The sequence below is a fragment of the Toxotes jaculatrix genome, chromosome 18 (genome assembly GCF_017976425.1).
Source record: "Toxotes jaculatrix isolate fToxJac2 chromosome 18, fToxJac2.pri, whole genome shotgun sequence".
Taxonomy (NCBI): domain Eukaryota; kingdom Metazoa; phylum Chordata; class Actinopteri; family Toxotidae; genus Toxotes; species Toxotes jaculatrix.
Genome location: NC_054411.1, coordinates 21,102,831 through 21,114,060, shown reverse-complemented (window position 1 = coordinate 21,114,060; position 11,230 = coordinate 21,102,831). Strand labels below are relative to the sequence as shown.

Below are 11,230 nucleotides of genomic sequence, written 5' to 3'. Positions count from 1 at the left end.
GTGACAGCACAACCAGTGGCGTGAACGCGCCACGCAGCCGTGAACGCGCACGCTCATTTTCCTGCGGGCCAGAGCAGCGCGTCGTTGATTGGTCCGGCGAACAGCGCTCCTAAGTAGCAGGGAGACAGGCCTTCAAGAGATGGACGGTACTTAAAGGAAAAAAATAGCGAGGTGGCAGAGAGTACAGGCTTCGCTATCACTGGCCTTGAGCATTGCTGTTCTTGACATACATCGTCACTACCAGTATCTCCCCAGTTAGCCCTGGATCACACACAGCACGCTCCCAAGCCATGACAAATGACAGATGAGAAAATTTGACCTCATGGCAGAATAGAAGATCAATGATGTTATGACATAACAATCCCTGCCTTTTTTTATTCTGTTTCAGTTGTTGTGCTGTCGCTCTGTACAAGGGTACAATCACTGTTGTCTCACTTTATCTTTAACTGTGTGATTAATAGATTTGTCATTATAATAAAGGTGAACAAAATAATGTGATACCACTGTACAGAAACGTGTTTTTGGGGTGATGCGTAATTACAGATGGATGGATGTATTGCATCAAGTTGAATATTTGTTGTTTTGTACTTACCCTGAGACTCTCTTGTATAATATGTTTGTGAATGCTTAACTGACACTTTAACACAGGCCTATAAAAGTCTAGAAAAGACCTGCAGAATGCTGAAGCAAATGAAGTTAAATAAAATCTTTATTTGCTCTATGGTCTCAAATTGAGACTATATAAAAAAGAAAAAAAGAAAGGCCTACTAATAAAATACTTAATTCATCAAAATGATTTTATAAGAAGGTATGTTGGACTTAGTGGGAAGAGGCCAAAGTGGATCAGTGGATTGTCTGAGAAAGAACCAAGAGGCTCTGCAGTCTTCAAAACCCACTGCACACCAGTCATTTCTGCAGTTCAGGTAGGATGGGAATAACTGGGTCCTCTGAGGGTCATACCTTTGTACCCAGTGTTACAAGGGAGGTAGCCCCTGAGATGACACACTGCAATGTACATTGATTGGTAAATTGAGAGCTTTGCCTTCTGTATCAGCTGCCTCTTCACCACAATGGTCTACTACAATGACTGCATTACTGCTGGTGCTGCATGAATCCACCTGTCAATCTCCAAGTCCACAAAACACATATAGACACATATAAATTTTCAAATGTAGGGTTGAAATTGTTTTATTTGTGTGTGTGTGTGTGTGTGTGTGTGTGTGTGTGTGTGTGTGTGTGTGTGTGTGTGTGTGTGTGTGTGTGTGTGTGTGTGCATGATTACATGAATTCACCCCAAAGTCAAAAGGGAGTTTTTAGGATAATTTGAACCCTGACTGCAGAACCTGGTTAAATAAAACTGTCAGTGTGTGTGCATATAGTGTGCATACAAAACATTGATTCTAAGCAGTGGCCAGTGGCATTCCAGAGAAATAAAACTTTGATAATTTGTTTGTAGTTGTCAGATATTCCGTGGCTACCTGAATGCAACAGCAGCAGTCTATTTACAGTCTCACCGCCGCTCCGGCTTATTTTCCGGTCCATTGTCAAGTTTGTTTTCCGTGGTTTGAAGCCACAAATTCCGATATTCTGCACTCCAGGGAACGCATCGATAAAATGTAGGTGTGGCTACATTTTGGTCCAATCAGAAATAAAAGCTGCAGGTCGTGGGTGGGCTTAGGGAAGCCTCCTGAAAGCACACGCAGTGACGCAGCCAGGCAGAAGATCGAAATGGCGGCGCCAGCAGAGAGAATGGAGGTAAGGGCTTATTATAGAAAATACACTAGACTCCTTTCATTTTTATTTGTCTTTGTCTTACATAGCACGTTTTCACTGTTCCAGGAGGCATGTTTTTGTGAGTCGGACAGTCCTATCGTCTGTCTTTTTTGTCATTACATACGCAGTAGTTAACGAGGGATGCATCCATTTTAACTTGGCTAACGTGACTCGGGTAAAGCATCTGCCGTTGCCGCTCATTCATTTAGCGCCGGATATCAGACAGATTCGTGGTCTGGTTCTGGTATTTGAACTAGCCTGTATTTATCTGGGCAGTCTATGCTGATGGCTTACGTTGCTAGCTTCAGTGGGTGATGTGAGCAGAAGAAACGTCGCTGGTCGGCAGCGTCCGACTAGTCTGCGGACCGCATGGGGACTAACGTGTTAGCTGCAGAGCTAGTTAGCCAGCAAGCAAGCGTGGACGCTGCCTCTTTCTCTCTAACTTTGGTTAGCTAGCCGTGAATACATACCACACCTAGGCCAAGATGGGTTCTCATTCTGGTGGTTTATTAACAACATATACATACATTTTTCTGACTTTGTGCTGTAATGATTCATTGTTGGCCGACTAACGTTGAATGAATTAGCCCCACATCACGTCGAACCCGTCTAGCTCGCTAACTACTATCTGTTTAATCGGCTCTACAGAGAGCAGAGGCCTGCCAGTAAAGTGTGGCCATTATCTGTAACTTGGGGGATTTTGTTGAGTCGCTGGTGGACACGGTGAAGGTTTGGACGTGGTCTGTGGCGGTCCTCAAGGAAGGCCGGGATAACAACCATGTGCTCCCATCTTTTGTGCTGCTCCGACGCTCCTCAGGCTCTTACACTGAGTTTACTGCTGACCCTTTTCAACGCGTTCCAAACAGCCCATGGTGACCTTCAGTTAATTTCACGAACTTTGCTCCTAGGTAACACATTACCTAGGAGCAAAGTAAAGTTTTTGTAAAGTTGCTTTGTTGTTGCCGCTAAAATTCGTGGTTATACCACAGTAATCGTTTCCCCGGGTCTCCTCAACGAAGGTAGCGAGTGAAGAGTTAGCACGAGCCCTTGAGCCACAACGGTCACAACTATGGAGGATAGAGGAGATTTGAATTTATAAAAAGTTCCCCGAGAGAGCTTCAGAAGTACTTTTATGTATACGCGAAACCCTTTCACTTACATGGCAGTAAACGTAAAAGTAATGATTAAGTTCAGGTCACTGTGTGAAGCAGACAGATTGTCTGTTTCAGAAAGCTGAACTGTTGGATGCATCCAGAGGTCCCACTGTAAACATTTCTTTCATTTCAAAATGGTTCCAGTGAAAATCAGAGTGCAGTCATTATGTTATATTTGGTCTTGTGTGGTGCTTTGAGCACCACAGACCAGCAGAAGTGCTTGCAGTACCATGGGAATCTTTTTATCCCATGGAGAGAGGGTGGGTTCTCTGATGCTGGATTTTCTGTGCATCCACACTAACCCCAGAACAGATCAGGTCGTTTCAGGGGCTTAGTTTTAGCTTCGCTGTGTGAGCCAGAGTGATGTTGTTATATTGAGAGCTGTTGTTGGTTGCTGTTCTGAGTTGAGAATGCAGCTCGGTACATCCCATGTGACTTGATTGACATGTTTGATAAGACTTCTAAACCCTGAGCTCGGGAGCTAAGCCCAAACCTACCTCAGGCTGTAACCACGTGTGTCTTTGCTTGAGGTTTCTCAGGGGGAGAGCTCAGCCAAGCCAGCAGCTGAGGATATGACGTCAAAAGACTACTACTTTGACTCATACGCCCACTTTGGCATTCACGAGGTAATTTCTTTAAAGCTAACGAAACTGCTGTGCTTTTATACAAGTTTTATCTTTTTGTGTCACAAGACTCTAATGCTCTCATTTTTTTTTCCCTGCCACTTGTAGGAGATGCTGAAAGATGAAGTTCGCACCCTGACCTACCGCAATTCCATGTTCCACAACAAGCATCTGTTTAAGGACAAAGTGGTGCTGGACGTGGGCAGTGGTACAGGCATCCTCTGCATGTTTGCCGCCAAAGCTGGAGCCAAGAAGGTTATAGGGGTACGTGTAGGGGTCTGGTTTGGTGGGACCTGGTAATTATTTCCCAGCCGCTTTACAGCAGCAGCATAAATGGAGAAAGCGTGCCTTCAGCTGTTGTTCTCTGCCTTTTGTCTTAACAGATAGAGTGCAGCAGCATCTCAGACTACGCCGTGAAAATCGTCAAGGCCAACAAGCTGGATGACGGTGAGTAGACGATCCAGTGACGTGGTGACGCACGGAGGGTTTCTGGGTTGCACAGGGATCAGGGGATGAGAGTTGTGCTGGGCTTCCTGACTCTGCTCTTGTGTTTCCAGTTGTGACCATCATCAAGGGGAAGGTGGAGGAGGTGGAGCTGCCCGTGGAAGGAGTAGACATCATCATATCAGAGTGGATGGGTTACTGCCTCTTCTACGAGTCCATGCTGAATACCGTCATTTATGCCAGGGACAAATGGCTGGTATGTATGAATAATTTACTTGGGTGTGGTGGATGATGGAGAAGAAGCTAGTTCACTGTGAATCAAAGCTGTAGCAAATTCAAAATGGAGAAACGTTCAGTACTCTTCAGTACAAGTTCTGCTCTGAGTCTTGCTTGCTTTTTTTTTTTCCCCTCTCACCACCTGACAGAAGCCAGATGGACTCATTTTCCCGGACAGGGCAACCCTTTATGTCACTGCCATCGAAGACAGGCAGTACAAGGACTACAAAATCCACTGTGAGTAGTCTCAGCAATGAGTGGACATAGGTTGGAGGTCACCTGTGATTCTGTGCCACAGAAGAGCAGGTTTTTTGTTCTAAACACGCTCTCAGGGGTGAATGTTGAAAGTGAAATGGCAGGACTGGACACCAGTGGAATCCACACGTAGAGTTAGCTGACCGCTTTGTGTGTCTGTGCCTCTGTGACAGGGTGGGAGAACGTGTACGGGTTCGATATGTCATGTATCAAGGACGTGGCAATCAAGGAGCCTCTAGTTGACGTGGTGGACCCAAAACAGCTGGTCAGCAGCGCCTGTCTCATCAAGGTGGGTGGATGAATAACTGGTTCGATGCGGTCGTCCTCGTGGGCTGTCACTGGCACAGAAGTGTAACGTGTCCTTTGCTACCAGAGGTGTTGACGCCGGTTGTGTCTCGGTTGTGTTTGTGTAGGAGGTGGACATCTACACAGTGAAGGCAGAGGACCTGACCTTCACCTCACCGTTCTGCCTGCAGGTGAAGAGGAACGACTACATCCACGCTCTGGTCACCTACTTTAACATCGAGTTCACCCGCTGTCACAAGAGGACCGGCTTCTCCACCAGTCAGTCTGCTGTCTCTCTCTCTCTCACACACACACACACACACACACACACACACACACACACTACATGTGATATTCATTCATGCTGTCCACACTGGTTAGACAGCTCAACAATGTGAATACACAGTGTCTCACTAACTTTGATGACTGCTTAGTTTACTAAGGCAAGCATGTCTGTCTGTGTAACTTGTATATCTTTCTTTGTAAGGACCTTATGGATTGAGGACATTTTAGAAAAGTGAGGACATTTTGGTCGGTCCTCACATCTAATGGGCTGTTTGAGGGTTCAGACTTGGGTGTTAGGAGTTAGGTTAGGTAAGGGTTAGGCATTCAGTGCTGATGGTTAATGTTAGGGCAAGGGGCTAGAGAATCCATTATGTCAATGCATGTCCTCACAAAGATGTAAATACAAATATATGCGTGTCTCAAATTCAAATAAACTTTATTGGGACAACAGGTCTTGCCAAACTAGTACAGAAAATGATTTACACTGACAGGTGATTAGCACCTTTGCAGCCCATGAACAGCCCATCTCAATCTGTTTTTTTTTTTTTTTTTCAAATTCAAAGGAGCTTTATTGACGGGAACGTTTCAAAAACAATGTTGGCCAAGCAAGAAAGTTTCTTGATAAAATCTGGCCCCTTATGGTCTACGACGACCTTGAATTGGTTCAGATAAGCATGTCCTGATCTCGGAGGAAGCTGTTTTATAGCATCAGACTGCATTCATTCATCACACGCTGTCTGTCCCTCAGGCCCAGAGTCTCCCTACACCCACTGGAAGCAGACTGTCTTTTACCTGGATGATTACCTGACTGTGAAGACGGGCGAGGAGATCTTCGGCACCATCAGCATGAAACCAAACGTCAAGAACAATGTAAGCAGACCAGAGCTCTACCGTTCAGAGCAGCTGTGGATGGCCTGTCCCTCCCAGCTGCCATGCTGTGCTTTAACTCATGTCTTTGTGTGTCTGTGTGAGTGTGAGTGAGACTTCAACACTGCATGTGGTCGCTGTTTGTGACTCGTTTGCTCTGTCGTTTCACAGAGGGACCTGGACTTCAACATAGACATCGACTTCAAGGGTCAGCTGTGTGAGATGTCAAAGACGTCAGAGTACAAGATGCGTTAGAAGTCCGTCTCCCTCCCTGTTAGTTTTGTCTTTAGTAGAGGACAGATGAGACCACGTGACTGGGAGTCTGTACTTTAGTTTGACGCTCCCCTGCAGCAACATTTTAAAAGACTGTTTTTTTTTTTTTGTTTTTTTTTTTGGTTTCTATTCTTTTCCTTGTTCAAACATTAACAGTATTTAAAAGGTTTTCACATTCTTGGGGTCATTCGATGTACATTGATGTGGTCATTCATTGTGCAGTTGTCACTCAACAGAACACGTTGTTTGACACGTGCCTGGGGTGTGTTTGTGTCCAATATCGTTTCTGGGTTTTTAACTTTAGGGCTCTAATCCTTTGCACGTGTGAGATTCCACATAGAAACACACTCATCGGCCCCCGCTGACGTGTTTATATATATATGTGCATAGTGTTACTGTTTGACCCTCTGTATGGTCATTACATGACCCAGCTACTAGTCTGCCCTTTGGGTTTTGGGTTCTGTTGAAGCTGTAGGTGTGTGGCCTTTCAGATGTGTGCATACTCAAAGAAACCCTGCCTCCTCCACCTGTGTACCAGTTAATAGACAACGTATATAACTGACAAAAAAAAAAACCCGAGGCCACATTTAGCAAAAAAATAGTCACATATTAAAAAAAAAATCAGATCATACACAGGCTCTGTGTCAGTGTGAATGTACACAATCACACACTCCATGGTTTTACCCCAGGAATGTGTGCTTGCATGCGTTTAAATTAAGCCAGCACCGTGGTGCTGAACAACAATAGACTGTGAAGTTAACCGTTTAAAAAAAAAAAAAAAAAAAAAAAAAAAAACTGGAGGCCAAACAAAAGCTCGTCAGCACAGATGAGTGCGAACCGTGACGCTGCAGAACAGCTGCGGGAGCTGCTCAGAGCCGTGCTGCTTACTGATATGGACCACATGCTGATTGGCAGAGCTTTGTTGTTGGATGGAGTACACCACATGCAACACTCGTGAGTTCAGAACGTGAATCGGGCTTAAATCAGCTTCACAAACATCAGAGCGAAGCAAAAAAATAAAAAAATAAATAATAATAATAATCTAAGGCAGTGATCTCACCCCCACCCTGTATTCATTTGGAGGTTTATCAGATGTGAGCATCTCCTCCATTTCCTGTGTGAATTGCATTGTGGGAGAATGGTTCATTGAGTATGCGTACCGCCTGGTTTCTGTATACTTAGTTTTGTCACTTTCCCGTGTGAACACACTACAAATTGAACAGCCTGCTTACAGTCGGTGCGTCACATGCGTTTGGGACGCAGCACGAGAGGCCCAGTGAGCCGATCCGAACCAGAAACCCCCGACGTGGGCTGCTGCAGACCCCGCAGCTCCTTGTTGTTGGGGGCCCTGTGTCTGTGTGTGACGGCTGAGCTGCAGCAATCTTTAATGCACCAAACCGTCTGTCCTCATTACGCTCTGATCAGGCCACACACCCGAGCATTTCCATGTGTAACTTTTAGTGCTGGACCCGCAGAAAGAAAAAGGCCTGGTTCCAGCTGACTCCACACAGCTCTGCCATGTATCCTGGAGCCCATATGTTTTGTCTGGATACAGTGTGAACAGTGGTAACCGTGCACTGGCTCTGCAGAGGCAGTTTGGACTCACCACACTTTGATTTTTCTCTTTATGTTATTTTTGTTTTGTTGTCTGCTGTTTTTTTTTTTTTGTTTTTTTAAATAAAACTAATAAACTGTAAGTGTTTTTTTTTTTTTGCATCTGCTGCACAGTGTTGTGATCAGTGTGGAATCTTTCTAGAAACATTGTCACTTGTACATTTGCTTTATTTTCATTGGGAGGAGTTGGCTCGCTTATAGAAACAGCTCTCTCCTCAGAGGGTTTTTAAACTCCACACTGACACCGCAGGCGATCTCTGACACTGATGTGAACGCAATACTTAAATAAATGAACTAAGTATCTTCCCCTTTCAGTCAGTATTTGGTTGAAAGTAAACTTAAGGTTCAATGGCTGATTAGTTACATATTCTGAGTTTGTGGCGGGGCGGGGGGGGGGGGGGGTGGTGGCGCTGCTCAGGAGGAAAAGTCAGAGTTTGATTAAAAAAATCATTAGAATAAAGAGAAACAAGGGAAAGGACATTTTAAATAAAAATGAGACTTGTTTTAGAAAGCATTAGAAAATAAACATTTAATGACAACTGCGTCTTCAGTGAAGGACACTGCTGATGTCCTCGCCATCAGGTGAAGACTGAGGTGCGGCTGAAAGTTCCAATAGTAAGTGTAGCTTGAGTTTGCTTGGTTTATTTATGTACAATGTCCCTTTTTTCCCTTATTCTAATGATGATGTATTGAAAAGATTTTTTGGCACACCTTGACCACAGGGTCCAGAATGAAGTAAAACTCTTCCAGCTCTGTGGTCTTGAGGAGTGTAAACAGCTCATTAGCTGTCCCACAGAATCTGGACTCGCTTGCAGCATGGACGCCAGCTGTGACTCAGACCTTACACACTGTCCAGGAAAGAGGGATGGAAGTCAGGTTTAAAGGACCAAAGACCAAGGAATTGCAGGCTGAAGTCAGACATTTTGGTAACATATACATGAGTTTCCTGTCTTATCCACATCCATATGAGATCAGTATCACTTAGAGGCAGTGACTTTTGTGTGGATGTGTTTGTGACCATGTGCCCCCTCTCCAGTGCTGATGAAGGTCAGGATGAGCAGTCCTGGTTCTGGTGTTGTGCTGAGGGACTCTGGGTGTCACAAACACAGAATCTACTCCCTTCGAGCTTTGGAAAGACGTTTGACCTGAAGTCATGATGATAATGATCTTACAGGTCATGAAATCACTGATGAAGCTGCACTGACGGCTGTGGCCACTGGATGTCGCCGTACGCAGTGAGCACAGCACGTCAAAGCATTGTTAAGGGTGTCACTGCCTAGGTTACTGTTACATGTGTCCTGCAGCTCATGGCAGTGCATGTCTCCTGCAGAGAAACTGTCCAAATCAAAGTCAGAGGAATGAGTTCAGTCCTTCTACGCAGTTCATTTCTGGCTGAAGGTAAACTGGAAGTAGTACAGAGTATGGGTCAGGAAGTCAACATGTTGTTTACTTTTGTTTGTTCAGAACTAGTAAAACATTTTTTTTAATTAAAATGTTTCTGTCACATGTTTCCTGCCCCCCCCCCCCCCCCCCCCCCCCCCCCTGGGGGGAGGAAGTCTCTGTGCACTGCACCCACACCCACGTGGCTTTGACTTTAACTCTGACAGTCGTGAAGTAAACTATGTTCTTTGAAGGGGCAGATATTGGGGAAAAAACTGGCTCTCAGTCGGCTGTGGAGGTCCCTGGGCTGAAATGAAATGAGCAGCACCTGTATGTGTCCAGGCTGGTGGACTGGAATGTAGCTCATCTGGTTTAGGTTTTCTCTTCTTGTCCATCCCAGTAGATTCCGAGGACTGGAGTGGGGCCCAAGTGGCTGCAGAGACAACTCAACTCAGACCACCAACAACTGCGCCACGTTCAAAGTCACTTAAACCACCTTTCTTCTCCATTCTGATGCTCAGTTTGAACTTCAGCAGCTTGTCTTGACCATATCTCTGCCCCCATATGCATTAAGTTGCTGCCATGTGATTGGGTGATTAGATATTTGTGTTCACGAGCAGTTGGACAGGTGTATGTTCTGAATTCCTTTATGTTCGTAGGTTTGTGTGGCCTAAAGCTGTTAAATTTAACAGCGCTGACTTGGAGTATGCAGGAATGTGCATCATATAAAAACAACAAGGGGCATTAATATAATGTAACAATGCATCACCTAGCTTTAAAATGCTTATCACTTTAGTCTCTGCTGTGCTTCAGTGGTGCATGTTCCAAACAGAGCTGCTGCTATTTGCATTCGCCACGAACTGATGGACTGATCACACAGTGATCTTTGTGCCCCCGAAGGGTCCCAGCCCCAGCAGCTTCCCACTTCCTTTTCATTGGTGATGTTGACATGACATAAAGTGGAACTGGTTTTTTATGGTCCGTGTAGCCCCGCACCACCAGGCCGGTCACATGACCTGCGGCCGTGTCCATGAGTGCTGCGAGCAGAAACAGCAGGAAGCAGGTTTCCTGAGTTACCCAGCTACTGTTTCCTGTACTGTCTCCTTAATCTCCCATTGCTGCCTCATAGTAAACGTTAAATGAGACCACAGTGTTTTTCTACCACATTTACACGTTTAACGCCAATAACACAGCAGTAATCAGGGCCCCGACACCAATGGTTCCACAGAGAACCTGCTGTTTTTGTAGATTATTATTAGAGATTATAGATTTTTTAAAATACGTTTTCCAATCTGAGGAAGATCCACAAGATTGCCAGTTCTGTTAACAGTGTTATTGTCCTCATACAGTGTTCATCAGCCTCACATCAGGTTTGACTCTCTTTCTTAGTGACCCCATAAAACCGAAAGATCCACAACTGTATTTTTCTATTTTTTAATTCATTCGTTTATAACATTCATTTATTCACCTTTCTGGTTTTGCCCTAAATTTGTTCATGGCTTTAATGGTGCACATCTGATATGATTTTTTAACAACATCCACATACACAGTATTACAAAAACATACAGGAACACACCGATGGAGGTTTATTACGAGGTTTATGGTAACTTGTGTTCTGTAGTAACAGAAAACTGATCACAAACGAACAAAGCACATTAAACACATTTTTAATGGCAATAACTGTGGTTAGGTTTGGTTTTCTGGCATCATCATCATCATCACAACCCATTTGAGGACTAAGGCTGTTGTCCATTGCAGTCTACATAAAATTCCTTTTTTTTTAATGCAGAAAAAAAAAACTTATAGCCTACCGTCTGTACAAAATGTAGTAAATGTAGCCGTGAACAACCCATGTTCCACAGCTTGGTCATGTGATGGCACCTGAGCAGGTTCCATTTGCTTGAATACCGTTGATCGTGAGAGAGTGAGTGAGTGTGTTTGTTTCCTTGATTCATGAATTCACTGATGTAAACCTGTGAGATCCAGGGCTGCACAGGAGGA

The 11,230-nt window shown here is 44.7% G+C and overlaps 1 protein-coding gene across 2 annotated transcripts; it reads left to right on the top strand.

Annotated features, from left to right (window-relative positions):
* Nucleotides 1–1,667: 1,667 nt before the first annotated feature.
* On the top strand, nucleotides 1,668–7,240 carry prmt1 (protein arginine methyltransferase 1). 2 transcript variants are annotated; one of them, XM_041063454.1, is made up of 10 exons: nucleotides 1,668–1,755; nucleotides 3,458–3,553; nucleotides 3,659–3,814; nucleotides 3,934–3,997; nucleotides 4,108–4,250; nucleotides 4,420–4,507; nucleotides 4,699–4,814; nucleotides 4,939–5,089; nucleotides 5,844–5,965; nucleotides 6,134–7,240. In XM_041063454.1, exons 1-10 carry the CDS (start codon nucleotides 1,729–1,731, stop codon nucleotides 6,215–6,217), a joined length of 1,047 nt encoding a protein of 348 aa, XP_040919388.1. In that variant the 5' UTR covers nucleotides 1,668–1,728; the 3' UTR covers nucleotides 6,218–7,240. The 2 variants fall into 2 exon arrangements, with proteins under 2 accessions (XP_040919388.1, XP_040919389.1); XM_041063455.1 differs by having other exon boundaries at nucleotides 1,699–1,755; nucleotides 3,467–3,553.
* Nucleotides 7,241–11,230: the final 3,990 nt, after the last annotated feature.